At 40.2% G+C, this 19,854-nt stretch overlaps 2 protein-coding genes across 19 annotated transcripts in view; one reads left to right on the top strand and one right to left on the bottom strand.

Annotated features, from left to right (window-relative positions):
* Nucleotides 1-29: 29 nt before the first annotated feature.
* PAX9 (paired box 9) lies at nucleotides 30-14,474 on the top strand. The gene is made up of 4 exons (XM_086363511.1): nucleotides 30-205; nucleotides 946-1,572; nucleotides 4,494-4,636; nucleotides 13,700-14,474. The coding sequence occupies exons 1-4, from the start codon at nucleotides 202-204 to the stop codon at nucleotides 13,952-13,954; spliced, it is 1,029 nt and encodes a 342-aa protein (XP_086219637.1). The 5' UTR covers nucleotides 30-201; the 3' UTR covers nucleotides 13,955-14,474.
* A 2,427-nt stretch (nucleotides 14,475-16,901) lies between these two features.
* Nucleotides 16,902-19,854, bottom strand: part of SLC25A21 (solute carrier family 25 member 21) — a 528,802-nt gene continuing 525,849 nt past the window's right edge. For all 18 annotated transcript variants that reach the window (XR_015149715.1, XM_086363516.1, XM_086363521.1 and 15 more), the window contains one exon: nucleotides 16,902-18,168. Coding sequence is in view for 17 of the 18 variants with exons in the window: in XM_086363516.1 (XP_086219642.1) it covers nucleotides 18,107-18,168 (62 nt within the window). In the remaining variant the exon portion in view is untranslated. The remainder of the gene's footprint in view (nucleotides 18,169-19,854) is intronic.

Below are 19,854 nucleotides of genomic sequence, written 5' to 3'. Positions count from 1 at the left end.
TGAAATGCAGAACTCAAGCCTCTTTCAGCGGGGCACAGACTTCCTTTTACTCCTTCCTTTTGCACTCTCGCCGCCTCCTCCGGGGGAGAAGCGGAGGCACCGGCGGCCCGGGGCAGCAGCACGACGGGCCACTAAGGCCACACGAAGAGTTTCTTTCTGGGAGCGCGGAACTGGGGCCCGGTTGGTGTACTGCTCGGAGCAATGGGTGAGTGGCGGCAGGGTACGCTGTCAGAGCCGGGAAAGGAGGGAGGGAGCGAGCGGGCGAGGGAGGGAGGGAGGGCGCGCACCACTGAGCGCTCACACTCTCCTTATTGACTTTGCTCATGTTCCTACAAGTTGTAGGAACACGCTAAGGGTCAGCGGCTCGCAGCAGTTCAGTCTGAACGCTGGCTACTGGGTTGCTGCTGTTGATGCCATTTTTTGATTTCAAGACTAGGGAGCGGTGGCATCAGCAAGCCCCGCGCCCCGGTGGCGGACCAAATTTTGTTTCGCGTACACAGGGTACAAAAGCCAACCAAGAAAAAAAAAGACTAGACTTTGTCTAATTGCGCAGGTCCCTAGGCGGGGCGCTGGGGATCAAGGGGGAGCGGCCCAAGGACATTAGCGCCGAGTGGGTGAGAAGGAGCCGCTTTGTAGGCGTCAAGACCGACTTCCTCGCCTGCTTCGGAGGCTTCTGAACACTCGGAGAGGCCCTGCGTCTCACCACTTTATTTGCTTGTATCGGCCGCAGGCACTGCGGTAATGAGGGAGGAGGGTCTGACTCAACCCCGGTGATTTGAGGCCGTTCCTCAAGGCTCGGGGACCGTATGGTTTGGTGAAAGCCCGGGTCCTTAGTCCCAGGCGGGTGCCTCCGCCTTGCCCCCTGACGCGCGCGGAGGCCGAGTGGCAAGCGGTTGTCCCAAACTGTGGGTGCGCGTCCCCGCGCGCCGTGTGTTCGTTTTGCAGAGCCAGCCTTTGGGGAGGTAAACCAGTTGGGAGGAGTATTCGTGAACGGGAGGCCGCTGCCCAACGCCATCCGGCTTCGCATAGTGGAGCTGGCCCAACTGGGCATCCGACCGTGTGACATCAGCCGCCAGCTACGGGTCTCGCACGGCTGCGTCAGCAAGATCCTGGCGCGCTACAATGAGACAGGCTCGATCTTGCCAGGAGCCATTGGGGGCAGCAAGCCTCGGGTCACCACCCCCACCGTGGTGAAGCACATCCGGACCTACAAGCAGAGAGACCCCGGCATCTTCGCCTGGGAGATACGGGACCGCCTACTGGCGGACGGCGTGTGTGACAAGTACAACGTGCCCTCGGTGAGCTCCATCAGCCGCATACTGCGCAACAAGATCGGCAACTTGGCCCAACAGGGCCATTACGACTCCTACAAGCAGCACCAACCGGCGCCTCAGCCGGCGCTACCCTATAACCACATCTACTCGTACCCCAGCCCCATCACGGCGGCCGCTGCTAAGGTGCCCACGCCGCCGGGGGTGCCCGCCATCCCCGGCTCAGTGGCCATGCCGCGCACCTGGCCCTCTTCGCACTCCGTCACGGACATCCTGGGCATTCGCTCCATCACCGACCAAGGTAAGGGCACGGGGCCGGATATGGGATTGTGCAGAGCTTCCCTCCTCAACCTCTCTGGGGTTACCGCATCTGCGTCTCCAGGGGCCCGCGTCTGTCCCACCACCTGAGACTTTTTCCTTTGGAAACGTCAAGAGTCCTCCCAGGGGGTGTCCTGATCTCATTAACGTGAAACTCATGCCCTTCGTTTCCTTGCCACACACAGTCTACTGCCTCATCTCAAACTACCAGACCCATAACATCCCCCATCCCCAACACATGGTTCGCATTTTCCACCCTCCCCCGCCTCTCGCGCAGCGGCAGCCTCGGACCAGCCTGCTCACTTGGAGAGCGCGGCCGGGGCCGGACTTGGGGAGCAGCCCGAGAGGCCCGAGCGGGCGTGGAGCTGCCGGCTGCAGACACGGCTTCGGGCGGCTTGTTTGGGGAGTCGGGGACTCTGTAGAAATTGCAGTATTCTTCTTGCATTCTGGCAATCAGACCAAATTTGCTCAGGCAGGAAGTTCAAATGTCACCTAATTGGTTTCATTCTTATGCTTCACTTCATTTTCCTCGGAAACGGAGGTCCCGAAGTTACTACTAGTAACTTGCATGTTAGAGCATTGCTCATTCTGGGACGAATTTTCTGCTTTATTTCTCTCTTTCTCCCGCTCTCCTCCTCCCCGCCACCGGACACTTTCTACCTTAACAGATTTTAGCACATATATATCCTAGGAAGTGGCACCAATCACCGCTAAAATGAAGGGAAAATGCACGGCGATTCCACGCTGTCCTCTCTTCTGTTCTTTGCCGTTTTCCCCGCGCCTGCCGCTTCCCTTTAGGGTCCGACAGTCCCAGGGAATTCTAGTGGACATCCCGTCCCTGCACGTTTTCAGTGGTGCCACCCCACCGTTCCTTTCCTTTCTCACCCTTGACCTTGCGTGTTGTGAATGTCTTATTCTGCTGCTTAGGATGATTCCCCGCGCCCTTATGCTCAGTCGGGCTTCCGCAGGAGACCCGAGTTTGTTTTCTTTTACTGCGTTGTTAAAACAGAATAAAACAAAACATAAAACAGCGTTAACTTCTTTCTCAGTAGGGAGAAAACAAAGTCAAAAATGCCCTAGACGCAGAATTTAAATAATACAGAGATAAAGAGCCTACCTTCTTAATTTCTCAGCCAAGACTTTAAAAAGAGCGGGGGGAAAAATTAAATAGGAAAAGGGGAAATAGTTCATTTAATTATTTCCTGCCTTTCTCAGTTGCCACCACATTGGCACAATTATCTTTTTAAATAATTAACCATAGCCCTGATTTCTCATCTTCTTGTTTTCTGACTGTGACTTTACAGGATCCTTCTAAGGGCCCAGTTTTGTCTTATTTGGAGCTGGCTGGAGTTTTAGTTGGAGAGAGTTTGCCCTTGATTTATAGGATAAACTGACCTCACTGACATTTAAAGGAAGCCCCTGTTCATGGGAAAGTGTGAGATCAGCAGAAATGGGGGCGCGCAGGGGGATCTCAATTTCTTAAGATAACTTCAGGCTTGTGCCCACCGATTGCCTTTTGTCTGGGAAGGCAGGGAAAGACTGGCAGTTCTGGGCCAAAATCCTATTTCCTGGTGCAAATTGGAGCACAATCTTAATTCTTTGGCGAGGGGGAGGCACAGTGAAAAAAGACTGACAGAGTTGAAAAGAAAACCTTTCTTCCCTAGGGAGCCTACAATCAGACCAAATGTCAGTCGGAAAAGTATTAGATTATGGAGAGAAGCAACTCTTCGTTCTACATATGGTTGATTCTGGGTGCCAGCTTTAAACAACCTGTTTTCTGACAAATCTATGAATATAAAATGATTATTTCTACCAATGATCTTTCCTCAAAATGATTGACCTGCTTTGAAGCTCAGTATCAGATGGAAGTGTTTTAAGATAGTAGTAGTAGCTTTGTCAAACTTCAGTCCTCCACCCATGGGTCCCAAAGACAAACTGCTCCTAGTTTTCAAATATCTTCTCTTTAAAATTGTACTTGCTCACTTAAAGATGCCGATGATTCAACATGCACACCTCTTGGTATTGTGGTAATCGGTTTACATCATATAATTTTCTTTGCGTCTCTATAAAGAGAATAAAGGATAGTTGACAGCTTTAGCTCTTTTCCAAAACACTTAATTCTACTTTAATTTTCCTAATCTTTTGTTTCATTGAAAAAGTAAACCTATGACCTTACCTCTGACACTGGTGGCACTTACAGTGGTAATTGTACTATTTGTTTTTGAGTCATATGCACATAACCTCAGTATTTAACGTGTAGAGATAGAGCGCGGAGGGTAGTCACACACCTATGCACTTCTGCTTTGCATGTATATTGTGGGCATCCTTTAGTCATTTGTTTGCAAAAGACTTTACAGGTCTTTTGTTCCATCTGTTGACTTAAGTACTAGATCCCCACAGCACAGTGAGCACTTCCTGGACGTTTCTGAGCGCCAGAACAGGCATAGTTAGGCCAGCATGACCCTTTCTCCCGCACCAGTCTCAGATTTTTGTCAACCCCCAGTCGACCCTGGGTTAGGACTGAGGAGAACAGCGCGTCCAGTTTCACGCGTTCTTTCCCCGATTTGAGAAAATTCGGGGGAAAATTTTCGGATTCCTTCCACTCGTTTCCCAGGGGAGCGACGACGGGAGGAGGTAATCAAAGGCCGTTGCGGGGGGGGGGGGGGGGGATGTCTTCCCGCGGGCGTGGGGCAGAGAGCGGGGAGAGGCCTACTCCGAGGCGTCACCTGGGCCGGGGCCTGGGCTGCCGGCCGGAGAGGTGGGCCCCGTGCCCCTGGGAGGCGGAGGGCAGGGGGCCGACCGAGGTCGCGGCCCTGGCGCTCGCGGGTCGCGGGTTCCGAGCGGGTCTCAGGAGGGGGCGCGCGGTCGGCCCTACAGCCTGACGGCCTCTCCTCCTCCCCTCAGGAGTGAGCGACAGCTCCCCCTACCACAGCCCCAAGGTGGAGGAGTGGAGCAGCCTGGGCCGCAGCAACTTCCCCGCCGCCGCCCCGCACGCGGTCAACGGGCTGGAGAAGGGGGCCTTGGAGCAGGAAGCCAAGTACGCGCAGGTGAGGAGGCGGGGGCCCCGCCGGGTGGGCCGCGGCGGTTTGGGCGACGGAGGCCCGGGCCCCTCTCGGAGCCTCGACCGAGGAGAAGCCCTGGCCACCTCCCCGTGACGGCCACGAGCCCCAGGCCAGGGCGGCGGGGCTGGGACAACGCCCAGACGCGCGAGGGCGGGGTGAGGCCTCGACCCCTCGGCTGGAGGCCCGGGGCGGCGGCCCTGGAAGCGCCTCGGGGCCTGTTGGCCAAACGGCTTGCGCCCCAGTCCTCTCCGCGGCTCGAGTCTGGGCTACAGTCACCTGGGACGGCGTCTCCGAGGGGCCAGGCGAGCGGCCGTGGGTTCCCAGCTGCGCGCGCGGCGAGCGGCCTGTACGCCCGAGGGCGCGGCGCCGCGGCTCCTCCCGCACGGACGGCCCGTGGCTCCCGGGGCACAGGCGCGTGTGGCGGGTCCCGCGACGGCGAGTAGAGGGCAGCCAGAGAAACTTCAGACAGTTCCCGCGCCCCGATTAAAGGTCACGTCGTCATCTCCCCAGGGAGGTTAGTGAGAAAACCTCAAATTATACGGACTGGCTGTCGACCGTTTAATTTTTCTTTCCCTCTGTCCCTCCCTCGACTTTCCAAAAGAAAACTTAAAGCACCCCGTGTTGTTGTTTTTTTTCTTTTCCTTGAGAAAAGCTAAACAACCATAACAACAAAAGCCCCAGAGTTTTGAGTCTAAATTCATCACCACGGTGGAGTCAGGAGTTCAAAGCTCTCAAAAAACCAAACAACAAAGCCGGACCTTCTTTGAACAGACCTAATGTAGGTTTGCAAATTTATTCATGCCAAACTCCTATTCCAGAGCCTCAAAATACTCAGTTTTCGTTTTATTATTTTGAAATCTTAAAACTTTAAATGTTTTCATATCTGTAAAAATCAGTTTTTTCCTCAGTGAAACTTGTAACTTTTATTCACTTGGAAAAAAAAATCCTAGTCTTTATTTTCTCTAACAAACACCATTTCCACTTTCTCTTCCCTCCTTTATTTTGTTAAAACAGAATCCCGTATATATTAGTAGCTCTCCCATGACAAATATCACAGAAAATAGCAGCAAGGAAGGAGGGTCCCTTTCCTGAATCTCTATTTGCAAAGCACGCGAACAAGAAATTACAAGAAAGTTTGTCACTACCTTCTGCAAAAAAGCAAGTAGTACAGAAGAGGCTTTATGTTCAGTGGCACCACTGCCACTTAAGCAAGTTATTTAACCTTTTAGAGTCTCTGTTTTTTCATTTATGAAGCACGGAAATAATAGGCCCAACCTCAAGCAGTGTGAAATTTCAATGTGATAATACAACCATGGGGCACATAGTAAGTCTTCATTAAATATTGCCTATGGATAGAAATGGCACTTAGAGATTGACTTAAAATCAAGCAGTTTTTTATTTTGTCACAATTTACTTTGATCAGGGAATACATAGTCAGAAAGTATCAAGGTATTTTGTTACAAACAATAGAGTGTCTATAAAGCACCTAGCATATAGAGTAGTAAGCATTTACTAGGTGCTCAGTAATGTTTATTAGGTCATCATTGCCTGAAATAACATTGTGAAGTACAGAGCTGAAAAAAAAAGTCTCCCACATAGAGTTGATGAACCTAGTTAATAAATAAAGCAGTGTCATAATCCAAGAATCTTTAGGGTTACTTTTATTTTTACTCTCTTGAATTATAGACCTAGTGTTTAATCTTGTTTAGAAATGGTTAGTTAATACACACACTTCAAAATGAAACCAATCAATCTAAAATAAAAATAGAACAGTGTTAAGTAATCTACTTTGTATTTTCTGAACTTAAAAATCCATTACATTTTATGCAGTGACTATCAAATCACTAAATTATCAGATTTATAAAAATGAGTAATTTAAACAAGTGGCCAATAAGTATTGTTCTAAATGCTTGAGAAAAAATTAAAATTTTTTGAAGAAAAAGACATTTGTATCAGACTTTCATTTGGAAAGTTCTTAATGGCAATCTGCTAACCTTCTGCATTGCCATGTTGTAAGATAATATAAATGATGTAAAATTTCAAAACTTGAAAAATTTCCATGCATAATTAAGTCAGCAGCTACTCTATCAAAATAGTGCTTAATGCTGAAGATGTGCTAAGTAGACACATATACTTAGAATGTATCATTTTGTGAGCAGTTTTGGAGTTTAGACATTAATTTCCTTGAGGGTAAAGTTATACATTAAAATTTGCTCATCAACAAACTTGGAAATGTAAGGTGTGTTGTGTGTGTGTGTATTCCATATATGTATATGCATTTCTCCTATAAATATTTGAAGGGTAATTTTATTTTTTAAGGTTATTTTTCAAAATGTTATCAGCATATGTATGTTTCTACAATCCTAGTATAAACTTGGGTAACACTTTTCTCTGTGTTATGAACAAAAATTGAAAGTCTTTGACAAAAAAAAAAAAATTCTTAAGATTTTTGCCCATAATACTTTTATGGTATTTATGGTTGTTATTAAATAGCGCACTATTATATGATCTCAGTTTCATTTTAGTTAATAAAGGAGGAAATTGAGAGTTCAGGATCATAGGACTTAGAGCATAATCCTTTGTCAGAATATACCTGTAAAATTACCAACAATTGATCATAGGTTTTATTGATTACTGTAATCTAGAGTTTCTGTTTTCAGCTTAAACTGCAAAGAAAGTTGCCCGATTGCTAGTAATTAGAACCTTATGCACACATCTATCTTGTTTTTAAAACATTAGAATATTCAAACTTGTACACATTACTGTTATACTGCAATTGATATTTTATAGTGCCATTCAGAAATCCTTATTGTCTATCTTTGAGGATAGAAGAAAAAGGATATTTATTTTTACTTTTTTCACCTACATTTAATGTTGGGCTCGAACTCTTTAATCTCATCTAACTCTCAATGACAATAATGTTTCTCTGGGTCCTAATGGCTGGTTCTTTTAAGTTGAAAATATAAAACTCTCTTGAATGCAACTGCATGGCAAAAAAAACCCAACAACAAACAAAACATATAGAGAAACATGAGGTTGGAATATATCTACCCTTTTATATGGTACTTAGTGAATTACTGCCTCATTCTTTTTAAAGAGTTCATAAGCAGTTGTATAGGTGTTGAAATTTTCTTTGTATTATTAGGCACACTTTCTCAAGAAAAAAAGAATATCTGGTACTCTGATTCAAGTAATCTGAATGGTGGATTTACAAGCTTTGAGTATCTTTATTTTGGGGTAGTGAAATCAACTCAGCAAGTTTAATATAAAATTAGCTACAAATTGAGATATCAGGAATGGAGAATAGTCTATAAATACTTGAACATAAGAAAAAGTTCAGAGTTAAATGAGATGTGAAAAGAGTTTAATTTGGAGACATAAATCTGAAATTCTTATGAAACATTGATTTGTACATTATATTTAAAATATAGTATTTCCTGAGTATAATTTTCTAGTGCATTATTTAACAAACTGTCCTTGTAGACATACTGTTCTTGTGAAAATATAAATGAAGTTGCCCTGGATTTTTCTTCATATTAAATAAAGTTATTTTGTGCTAAATTTATAATTTTATAGAGAATCAATTTCAGACAAATGTTAATAGTCTTTGAAATTCATATTATCTACTATGAAAAATATTCTTTGATCTGGCTAGTTTTTAACTGTGTTTTAAAATTAGTAATTATGTATTGGTAAAACATGTCATATGAAATACCAAAAAAAGCTATTTAAATTTTTTTCAAGGCTACATCAACTTTAATAACATTTTGGAAACATAAAATTTAGAAAAACATTTAAAATAGCAGCTTTCCATTACCTAGAGACAATTAGATATGCAATGTGATAACTAAATATAATTAAGATCCTTTTGGATGGATGTTGAAATCATATTTACAACTGTCATTTCATTTTGTCAGATTTATTTTACTAGGTTATTGCATAATGAATTAAGAAGGGTAGAATAGCAGCCAGAAAAATGACTTCACGCACACACAAAAAGAGAATCTTGTTTATTTTCAGATCTGAAGCTTTTTCTTGCTTATGATACCTAGGTGGAAATTCTAGGTGAAGCACAGCTGTGTGTGGCTGAACATACTTTATTATAAAGCCAGGGTAAACTCGTTTTATCGTAAGAGAAGGACCAGGTAGGGCTGATGAGTGGATGAAAGATTGTGGATTGAAGACTTGGCACTACTATTTGCATTTTCTTCAAGAAAGAAAACGTTGAGTAGACAACTCCCAGAGTTTGAGGAATTGTCTATAACCTCTAGTTGCCAGACAGTTGTCATACCAGTTTTTTTCATGGTCATGAGTGTTTGGAAACATACATTTCCCCTTTCTCTGGGGGCAGTGGTGGGGGGAGGGGGATACATGCAATGACCATAAATTAAATAATGAAAGAGCTAGGTTACAACTTTTATTTACCTTTTCAACAGCTTTACTCATTTTGCTTACTTAAAATGTAATGCTTATTCTGTGGTAAAGGGTGTCCAGTTTTTTTGTTTGTTTTGTTTTTTCTTGTTTTTAAAAAGCAAGAGCATCACATCTTTTGCTTTCAAAAGGCTGCACTAACTTAAGTATACAAGTGATTATGAAACACCTATAATGTGTCCCATTTTGTGGGGATGTGAGATGATTAAAGGCAAGACCCTGTCCTCAGACTGTTTACAGTCTAACTCTCTGCCAATACAGCTTCTCAACATAGTCATTTGAAAATCTTTTTAAAAACTGGCAAATCTGTGTAACATTTTAGAACGCAATGAAAAGTCATACTTTGATTCACTCTTGTGATAACCGTAACTAGACTACATTGCATATTAATGTATTTTTTTCCTGGACTCTTGTTTAATGTCAGTGGGATAAAATCTGTCTTTTTCTGGAAACATTCAACAAAACAAGGAACTTACTTTTTCCAGGGTATACAATTTGGTCTATTTTACTTTGTATTAGTAAATCTCATTCTCAAAATTAGGTTGAAGATAGTTTGCCTTAGGGAAGACCCTTGTACAGTTCTTTAGAGGAAAGGTTTCTCGTGGCTTCCATGGAAGATCCACATGATCCACATGAAAAGGGGTTTGATGGATTGAGGTCTTATTTATGGAATCTTTAGGTAAAGTCATTTTCAGAAATGAGATTTCCATTACATGCCCATTGCTGGGGTTTCATTTGGAAAATTTGTTTACTCTTCCCTGGGGATTCCATATGTTGGTCGATTTATAAATCATATTTACAATCCAATTAAATAGAGTAATTTAGCATGTTTGCTCCCATGATATTTATGGTGTACCTTTGGTAGTCTCTACTCAGCCTAACCAGCTTTTCAGATTAATTACATGCCCTTCACTGAAAACATTGAACAGATTTGGGAAGTTTAGTCATGTGCTCTTTTACTGGAAGGAATAAACAAACATCAGTGCTACCTGTAGTTGTTTTCCTTTATGGTGGAAAATTTTACTCTTTCAATTATTGCTTCATAAATAACAATTACTTTACCTGGTGGAGATTTATATCTTTTACTAATGTCATGTTTCAAAATTAATAGTGAGAAAATTGCTGTGTTTATTGGGTCACTAGAATGAATGGTGATGGTGGCAGGTACATTTTATTTAAAGCATATTTGTTCTCTCATCTTAATTATGCCGTTTAAAAGAAATTTTTAAATATGAACTTTAAAAGTAAAAAGGGAAATTAAGACAAAACTTTTTCACCCCAGATCTAGGTTATAATTTAACCTGAGTGAAAGCTAAGCGCTATTTCTATACTGTTTAAAGATTTGTTTTTTTTAAAGCAAATTCTTGAGCCTTCCCTTGCCTCCTTCTAATGATGAGGAGGTCAAACCTCTCCGAGGTTCCCTTCCCAACCTTCCTTTCTGCAGTAGAGCTGGGCCTGCATCACTAAAATGACTCTAAAAATATTGCAGATTTTAGAGAACTTTGAAATATTTAACATAAAAAATAAATTTGGTGCCTTAATATGGACAAATCTGGAAAGAATTATTAGTGTTTTTTTTTTTTTTTTACAGTTGATGAACAAATGTAGTTATGGAATAAATAAGGCACCTGATGGTAACCTGAGCTTAAATCCAATGTTTTGACTTCCCACAAATCCTAGGAGCATTATCTAAAATGAGATTCCACTCCAGCCTGGCTTCTTAGGAGAACATCTCTGGGTAAAAAGAAGTGGACCCACGTCAGGGATTGTAGACATTACATTTGAGGAGCTGAAGCGCCCCCAATAAAGGGGTAACATCAGTAAGCAATGGTTCTAGCAGCAAGGATGTAAGGAAAGGAAAGGGAAAAGGGGAATATGATAAAGCAAGTTTCACAGAGATCTGTAAAGTTGAATGATATATATGAAAAATATGAATGAAAAAATATATAAAGAAAAAAGAATGAGTAGGAAAAATTTAGCTGTGATGAAAAATAGAATTCACCAATACATTTTTTTCTGCTGTGTTGCTAAATAATATGTTGTTTCTGTATAATACTACATATCTAACCCATGTATTGGTCAAATGTTGAGCAAAAGTTTTCATTAGTTTTAAAGTAATTTTAACTATAACACTTTAGTCTTAACATTCTTATTTTATGATTCTTGGTGTATAAAATATTAATTAATGCTAGAATAGAAGAGACCAGATAAAGATGCAGACACCTTTCCATAATTGAGCTGGAGCAATTCCTTTCCAAACTAATTTCTTTTAGGTTATTGGGAAGATTCTAGATAATATCAGAAATATAATCTCTGTGCAATGCTAAATTTCTTCTGCAGGTTGCCAGTTCTTGATCTTCATACTCATTTGCTGAGAGAGCCTTAAAGTGTTTCTCCTTTGAGCTATTTTCTAATGAGCCATTCTCAGAAAGCAGGAAAAAGAGGGTTTTTTTTAGAAGTTAAGAAACAGAATTAGGGCCTAAGACTGAGTGTCAGGTTCTAGAAGAGGAAAGAATCTTTTACCAGAAAAGATGCTCTAGTTTGAAATGAAATCATATCTTTTAATTGTCCTGGAGAAACAGAGAATCCTGTATCAGAAGGGGTGATAACTTCTTTTAACACATGGCCATGGACTTGCTGATTGATTGACCTAAGGCAAATGGCTAAACTCCTTAATCTATATTCTCTTGTATAAAGAGGATAAGATTTCATTTATATTCAACAATGATGTGCAGTGGTTTCTTTCTTAAAAATCAGAACATCATCCTTTATAACACATTTTAGTTGCAATTAAACATAGAGTATTACTCATTGTAAATTATCTTGTAATTATTATAAACTCAGGTTAAAATGAGATACAGTTTATCAGTTCTAATTATTTGATAAAATATGTTGGGTATTTCTTAGTGCCTGAGACATAGGACAGATTCAGGAAACCTCAGTTTCCTTTCTTCTTCCCCATTTTTCAAAGAACAAGCACTCTGACAAGAAAACAGAACACGAGGTATGTGTTCTTACAGAACCAAATACATAAAGTTAGGCTTTATGGTGGCTCAGAGGGCTTCCCTGGTGGCTCAGAGGTTAAAGCGTCTGCCTCCAATGCGGGAGACTGGGGTTCGATCCCTGGGTCAGGAAGATCCCCTGGAGAAGGCAATGGCACCCCACTCTAGTATTCTTGCCTGGAGAATCCCATGGACGGAGAAGCCTGGTAGGCTACGGTCCACAGGGTCGCAAAGAGTCGGACACGACTGAGCGACTTCACTCACTCACTCACATAAAGTTAACTCCTCTACTTTTATTCTCATTTTGACAGAAATTCACAAGCAGTGTTAAATCACATCCATGTATATATTTTACTCCATGCATTATTCTACATTGAGAAAATAATTTTTGAGACCCCCACTGTTGCAATCTCATAGACATGGAAGTGAAAATAATAACCAAATGAATTACAGTAGAAAACAATTTCTATGTTGCTATTGAATTGGAAATAGAATCAAACATATGTCTGCTTTTCTTAGCTCTAAGGATTAATTTGTTTTATGAATTATATTTCTATTATTTACATTATATTTTCATTAGGAAATATGGTGATATGTTTATTTATTCAGATCACCACCCGGAAATAGCATTTTCCTTATTTCTAAACAATGTAGAAATTGAAGGGGGAAAATTAAGTTATTCGAAGAAGGGTGCTGAGTATTCATGCCAGAAATCAGGATTAGAAATCAGGGTGTTTTTGGTGTTGTTAATAGTAACGATACCAACAATAATTTATTGCATGCCAGGGTTTCTAGGCAGACTTGCCTGCCAGAGTTGCTGTGTTTTGTTTGCAAACTAAGATTTTACATTTAAATTCATTTCAAGAGATTTATCCATGTGGCTTCTAAAACTTCAGATCACAGAGCTGTAAAACTTTTGCAAGCAAATTTTCCAATTTCAAAACCATGCATATATAATCCTTTCATATTCTGATAGTTTCCTTTTTAATAAAATAACTCTGGAAAAAATACCCCCCTCATCTTCATTAAAAAACCCTTATAGACAAACTGCCTGATCTTTGCATGTCCTTTGTCCAACAGGCATTTTCAACATGATGTTTTAAAATATGGCCGTGTTTTATTCAACAAAGGTCATGCTCATTTTGAGTTTTTAAAATGACAGCCCACACTCTGCCCTTCTTTACTGGAAATGAAAGTACACCAACCAGGCCCTTCACAAAGATCTCAACAAAAGAGCCAAACAAAGCTGGAGTGTGGGGGAAAGCAACAGAGACAGACAGAGCTGAACGGATTCTAAGAGAACTTAATCACAATTAATTCTTTCCTCACCTTGTGTTTCCTTCCTATAATTCCAAGTAGCAAAAGCAAATACTGTGGATTTTCTGGTTTTAGCCTCCTCAAAATCTTTGTTGAAAAAATACATTTAAGTAGCAAGACTGAATGCATTTAGAATATAAACAGAGTCAAATCTAAAAAAAAAGAAATTAGAAGGTAGAGTCAGAATATTGTCAGTTACTACTCAGAACTAACATTCTGTGTTTTTCTAAGAACTGGTGAAATGTCAGCCACTCTAATGTGATTATTTTCACCTCTTCTCTTTTCCGACTCCTTTTAGGCACCAAACGGTCTCCCAGCTGTAAGCAGTTTTGTGTCAGCATCCAGCATGGCTCCTTATCCTACCCCGGCCCAAGTGTCGCCCTACATGACCTACAGCGCTGCTCCTTCTGGTTATGTTGCTGGACATGGGTGGCAACATGCCAGTGGCACCCCACTTTCCCCCCACAACTGTGACATTCCCGCATCGCTGGCGTTCAAGGGAATGCAGGCAGCCCGAGAAGGTAGCCACTCTGTCACAGCTTCCGCGCTCTGATGGGAGATTCTGTCTGCAGCAGCTTCGCCGTCTGCAGCAGCTTCGCCCGAGGAGTCTCCCTCTCAACACACCCTCCCCCTCTTCCCTGGTCTCGGATCCCACCCCTCTACTCTCCAATCCTTTTGCCGGAAAGCTGGCGTTATGGACTCACCTCCTTTGTGCTGATGACACTTAAATATTTCTCGCCATAACTTCTCTCTCACAGAAAACCTGACATGACTTTAGGATTTAAAAAACAGAAGCGATGTTTAGGATTGAATGAGACGTTCGTGTTGCCCACGCACTGTTTTTAACGTAGAAACCTGCACCCCTCAAAGGGCTTAAGGAACTTTTCAAACTAGTCTTTGGTAAAACCACATGTGTATATTTATTCTAAATCAACCTGAACTTCTGAGACGTGCAATTGTTGAGATTCTGCAAAATCAATAAAAGAAAATACATATAGAAAAAGTTATGCTACACCCTCTAATCAAATAAGGTAATAAAATAAGCCTTAATTCATCATTAGGAAACCAATCAATAATTGACTTGAGTGATCCTTTATTTTTAACAGATGACCTATTTTGTTGGAAAATACATGTATAACTTAAGCAATATCTGAGTTTAGCTCCTCTGGTGTTTTGACTTGGTTCCAAATACAATAATGTTTATATTTTCTATTAGTTTGTAAATACGGACTCTGGATGGTGCATTTGTGTTTTCATTCCATGGGATAACCCCCTCCCTACTCCCCCCGCTTCTCTTTTTTTTTCCTTTTCTTTTTGCAAAGGTGACTTTCCGGCAACATCTTTGTCTCTGGTGGTGGGCTGCTCAGGCTCCTGGGCCTGGACTCGCCCCAGATTTTGTGTGTGCAGTGAAGGCTTCGACATCTCATGAAGGACATTTTCTTTCTACAACAGAGGACTCAAAAATACAGATAAAACAAGCCAGTCTCCCATTTTGTATCCCAAACAACACACATGCCAAGCATATCAAGACAGGAGGGTGGAAATATCTGAACGAGGCTCTAAAGGAAGTCACTTAGAAACTTAAGTTCAATGTGAAATGCTTCGCAAAGACACTTAAAATGAACTTTATGTTAAAGAAAACCACTGTGAAACTAAATTGTACTGTTATTGTTGGCTTACCTGTGTGTTCAGCAATCGCAGCCCAAAATTACATTGTAATTTAAAGAAAATGGAAAATTCTGCTCTAATGAATGTAAAAATGGCTTGCTGTGAAGTTTACATTGTTGTACAGAAGCATGTGTCTCGTGTAGGTAAACTGGTGATGGTTTTAGAAATACAGATGCTATTTAATTTTTAAAAATTCCCTTTATTCATTTCTGGAGCTACAGGACATGGTTTAACTGATGGATCTTTTGAAACCAGTCTTTTCACTTTAATGTTAATAATAGAACTGAGGGGGGTATATGTTTGTGTGTGTGTGAGAGAGAGCATGTGATTTGTGATTATGTTTCGTATTTTAAAACAACTGATTTTCTTGGGAAAAAATCTACAGTTTTAATCTCTTCTGTTTAGAAAGTTCTTCCTGCTTGGCAATATAGGCTTGAAAATACGTTTTTAAAATGTTGGTACAATTCATCTATTGGAAAATTAATATATTGTGGGGCTTTTTTTTTTGGTGTTGATTCTGTGCAATAACTAACAGAGCCCATCACTAGATATGGATGTTAGGTGGTTTTGATTTCTTCCTGTCTGGGCTGTGCACAGCCCACGGGGCAATCCACTTCTGTCACTTTGGTTTCATGGCCTCATTTAAAACTCAGATGGCTAGATTAGCCAGGTTTTCAAATCACTATGATATAAACAGTAAGCAGATTTCTGACACACAAGTTATGTTCGAGGAATTGCTTTTTTCAAGCAGCAGATATCTTGTAAAGAGCTTTGAACTGCATTTATTTCTAAAGCAACCGAAATTCAGTGCTACAAACAGAGGATTATAACTTCAGGAGAAGAATAAGCAGAAGGAGCAGATGAACTCTCAGGGCCATAGTCTTCCTTTGATCTTGTAAAACTCCTATTGACATCTGGAGTTCCCAGTCTGGTGAGAAAATAGAACTATAAACCAAATGAATAAAATACCAGTCCGATATTTGGTGGAAACTTTAAAACCATACGGTACAAGGACTCTCCTGCCATGCAGAAAACTGACACAAGGTACAGAATTATTCCTTATCAGATATTTTTAGGAGGCTATTAGGAGTCTTTAAAAAATATCAATAATTTGTATGGAAATACAACTGTTATTTTCCTTATCTAAATTAAGTCTCTTGTTAATATGCTATTTATAATTTTTTCCTGATTCTTGTATCTTTAAAAATCTAATATTAATACTATAAAAGTTTTCCTTTTCTTTTTTCCCCTGGAGGCAATTTAGCATTCTTAGCAATGGTGAACTCACATGGAGTAAATTTTAAAAGATAAGAGAAAGCCCAAATACAATTTGCTATTCAAAGCACACTATGATTTAAAACTACTTTTAAAAAAGAGAGAAGGAAAGTGGGAGGGGAGATGAGGTGGTTCGATTTTTAAAAACATTATTATTATTGGTTAACATTGACTTTTTTCCTCTGTTTCTTCGGGGGTGAAAGTGTTTTTAACCTGGCAAATGCACTCTTCAGAGATCCTTTTCCATCCCATCCACTTGGAGAGGTTAAAGGTTCAATTTCATGGCCTCTATGGAGGCAGTGCTCTCTCTCACAGGATGCAAGAGATAGAATCACCTGCAAGGATAGAATGCAGTTGGACAACAGACACATTCTTACTTCTCTTGTTTTGTCCTACTTTTAGTGACCCTCTTATTAAGTATTGGGCTGAAATATAAATTAAAGAACACGTTGGAAAGGATGTACAAGTGAAGGCTGTGTATGTATATACAGTATGTCAAAAGCCTTTATTTTTATACTTCAAATGCTCTAAATTAATAAAAAGTAATAATTACCATGTTATCTTTCATTTTTTATTTTCAAAATGTTTTAGTGACACAGCTTCATGGTAGACAGATCTCCTGGTTATAGTTAAGAACAGGTGTCATCCTAGAACAGGCAGATATTTTTGTTGACTCAAGATACTGAAGGAGCATCACTTCAGGATGCAGATATAAAATTAAGCTTCGTTACATCAACGTCAAGGAGATATTTGTTTTGAGTGCGTGTTAGTACAGGCATCTTTGCAAATGCCAAGAATGTACTTCTCTTTTGAAACATTTTCTTCATAATACATATGTTAACATTGAAGTTAGTAGACTTCACATCTGAAACCATCACTTAAAAATAGTAAACTAGAAATGTAGTTTATTCTAAACATCCTTTTAAAAAAATGGCATAGGTAAGAATTCTGAGAAAAGGTATCTGATGGAAATACGGACAGCACAAACAGGCCTAAGGAGCAGTTCAGATTTGGATTCAACATGAACATATTTCAGCATTAAAACTTGTTTTCAAAGGGAACTATGTGAAGAAAAGTAGTTTAGTTTCATGTTTTATCTTTGTCACAAAAGACTTCAAATATCATAATTTAAAAATATGATCTGCTTTAACCAACAGTGCAAAATATAAAGTAGGTTTAGGAAAATACAGATGAGATATAAACCAACAATTCAAATTTTAACATGAAATTTTAAAAAGGCCATTTTAGTACCCTTCAGAAACATTTCCATGTATATGATTAAATACTATTTATGGAAGCATTTAATTCCTTATAAAAACTTTAAATTTTGGCATATTTTTTTCACTTATAAGCACTTCTTTACCTTTTGGGAAAGAATAATCATCAATACAATGAATTTTTATTGCAAAGCCATGTAAGAGGAACATAGGTCATAAAATTTGTATTGTTTTTATGGAATATATCTAATTTCCATGCTACTTTTCTATATTCAGTTTATATATTTCATTGCTTCACAGTATTAATTTTCTCATAGTTTTAAGGATATGATTAAAACGACAGTTTCACATTGTCTAGATATAATTTTTGAAGTATCAAAATAGGTTTTGTTCTTGAACACACTGTTTTACCCTTTATAATTGTATCTAAGTGTATAATTATAATTTATCATTGTATGGGCTTAACTGATAGATATTCTCGCCTCCTGATGGTGCTGTGTAATGAAAATCCATTTTCACAAGGGGGGAAAATACACCATAGGCAATCACCAGTTCTCCTGAAGCCATGAATAGGTGTATTCATAAACCAGCAGCATCACTGCACCACCTAGAAAAGAAAAGAGCAGTTTTTAATCCTGTGAAATTGTGTTGTCTTTCCCACTGGGTTTCTGAATCCCCTGGAGTCTTATGCAGCCTATCAGGCAGAAGCCATTCAGAATCATCAGTTCTCAAGCTCCAACGCATAGACAGAAAACTACTGTGGAAAATTCTCAGAGCAAAATCAAGACCATCTTGAGCCTCCAAATACATTTTTTCCCCATGAGTTTCTGTAACCTTCATCATTTCTCATCAGATTCTTTTTCAGGCACTTTTAATTTTTAAAAGTAAATAAATACACATTTAGTCATGTAAGGGCATGTGACTTTCCTGTGAACAGAAACCTTCAGATTTGTCATATGTAGGCAAAGGATTTATCTTTTCCAGTTTATAATGAGCATTGTTGTAGCTGCATTCAACAAGGACATTTCTAAGATGGTGCTTGATAGATGAGCCTGGTTTTCTCTTACAGCTTTCAAACTGAATTGTAATGTGAAAAATAGCTTCTGAGTCCTTCTAAAATCTGTATTTCAAAACGTAGCCAGCTTTCAACCTCCTTTTGTTGCCTTCATTCCTTTCATCTGCCTCAAATAGAGATATGGATTGCACTCGAAAATCTGGTAGTTGTACTGGGTGTCATAAAACCCATCATTTATCTGGGAAGGGAAGAGTTATATAATTGGCTGCAAAAACGCTTGCTATATAATATGTCAACAGGAATACGATATAGGAAGACAAACACTGAGGCTGCTGAATACCTAGACATTAGAAGCACGTGTATGTGAAAGATTTTGTGTTCTCTCCGATGCGGTAAACAGCACACATCCTGTGCCCTTTAAGATGTTCTCTGTCCTTTCGTGTATGTGAACAGTACTACAAAATCAAAATGTGGACAAATATCCAGAGCACATCTTAGAGAAGACTTGGCTATGTGAACAGAAGACTGACTTCTGACAGAAAGAAATAGAACTTGATTTTCATCTTATTTTGTACACACTGCCATATGCTTTTTTTTAATCTACAGGCTGCACATGTTTGTGTAACCTTATGCCAAAGATAATTATCTGCCTGTAATTTTCATTTTTAACCCATGAAGATACTCTATTAGCCCCATCTTGGCTGCTGTAGCCCTCCTGGAGCTCTGGCAAACAAAAAGGGATGCGCTACAGAGGGTTGTCATACATATGTAATTGCTGTATTTCCTCTTATTAACCGTTTGCAGTGTAAGACAAGAACACACAGAATTGAGTAAGTTTTCAGCCTAGTGACATTTGGCGTCTGAACCACAGACTTTAAGATTCTCCTTTCCTGGGAGATCCTGATCATTAGCCACAGAGAACTGTTAAAACTGTTATAAAACTAAGATGTTTTACCCTTTACAACTGTATATAAGTTGGGATGTTTCTCCAGAATGAAGGATGAGAATTCCAGGTTCATCCAGCTTTTCTTTTTTACTGTCTCTCTCTCTCAAAAACAAAACAAAACTCTTATCTTTCAGTCTTACCTTCCTCTCTACAACTTTCTTTCCTTTGAGGTTGGTAGGACTTGCATGTTTGGGATGACAGTGGAGACCAGTTATTCACAATTTTGTTTAGCCTGGACACTATGTTCACAACAACCCTTTTCATTGGATTTAACACCATAGCAACTCAGGACACCTCATGCAAAAACATTTAAGAAGCCAACCAAACATTTG

Source organism: Bos grunniens, chromosome 21 (assembly GCF_055505025.1).
Source record: "Bos grunniens cultivar Pamir isolate PY7600 chromosome 21, Bosgru_T2T1.0, whole genome shotgun sequence".
Classification (NCBI taxonomy): Eukaryota; Metazoa; Chordata; class Mammalia; order Artiodactyla; family Bovidae; genus Bos; species Bos grunniens.
The sequence above is the reverse complement of the archived record's forward strand: the minus strand, read 5'-3'. Positions and strand labels throughout refer to the sequence as shown.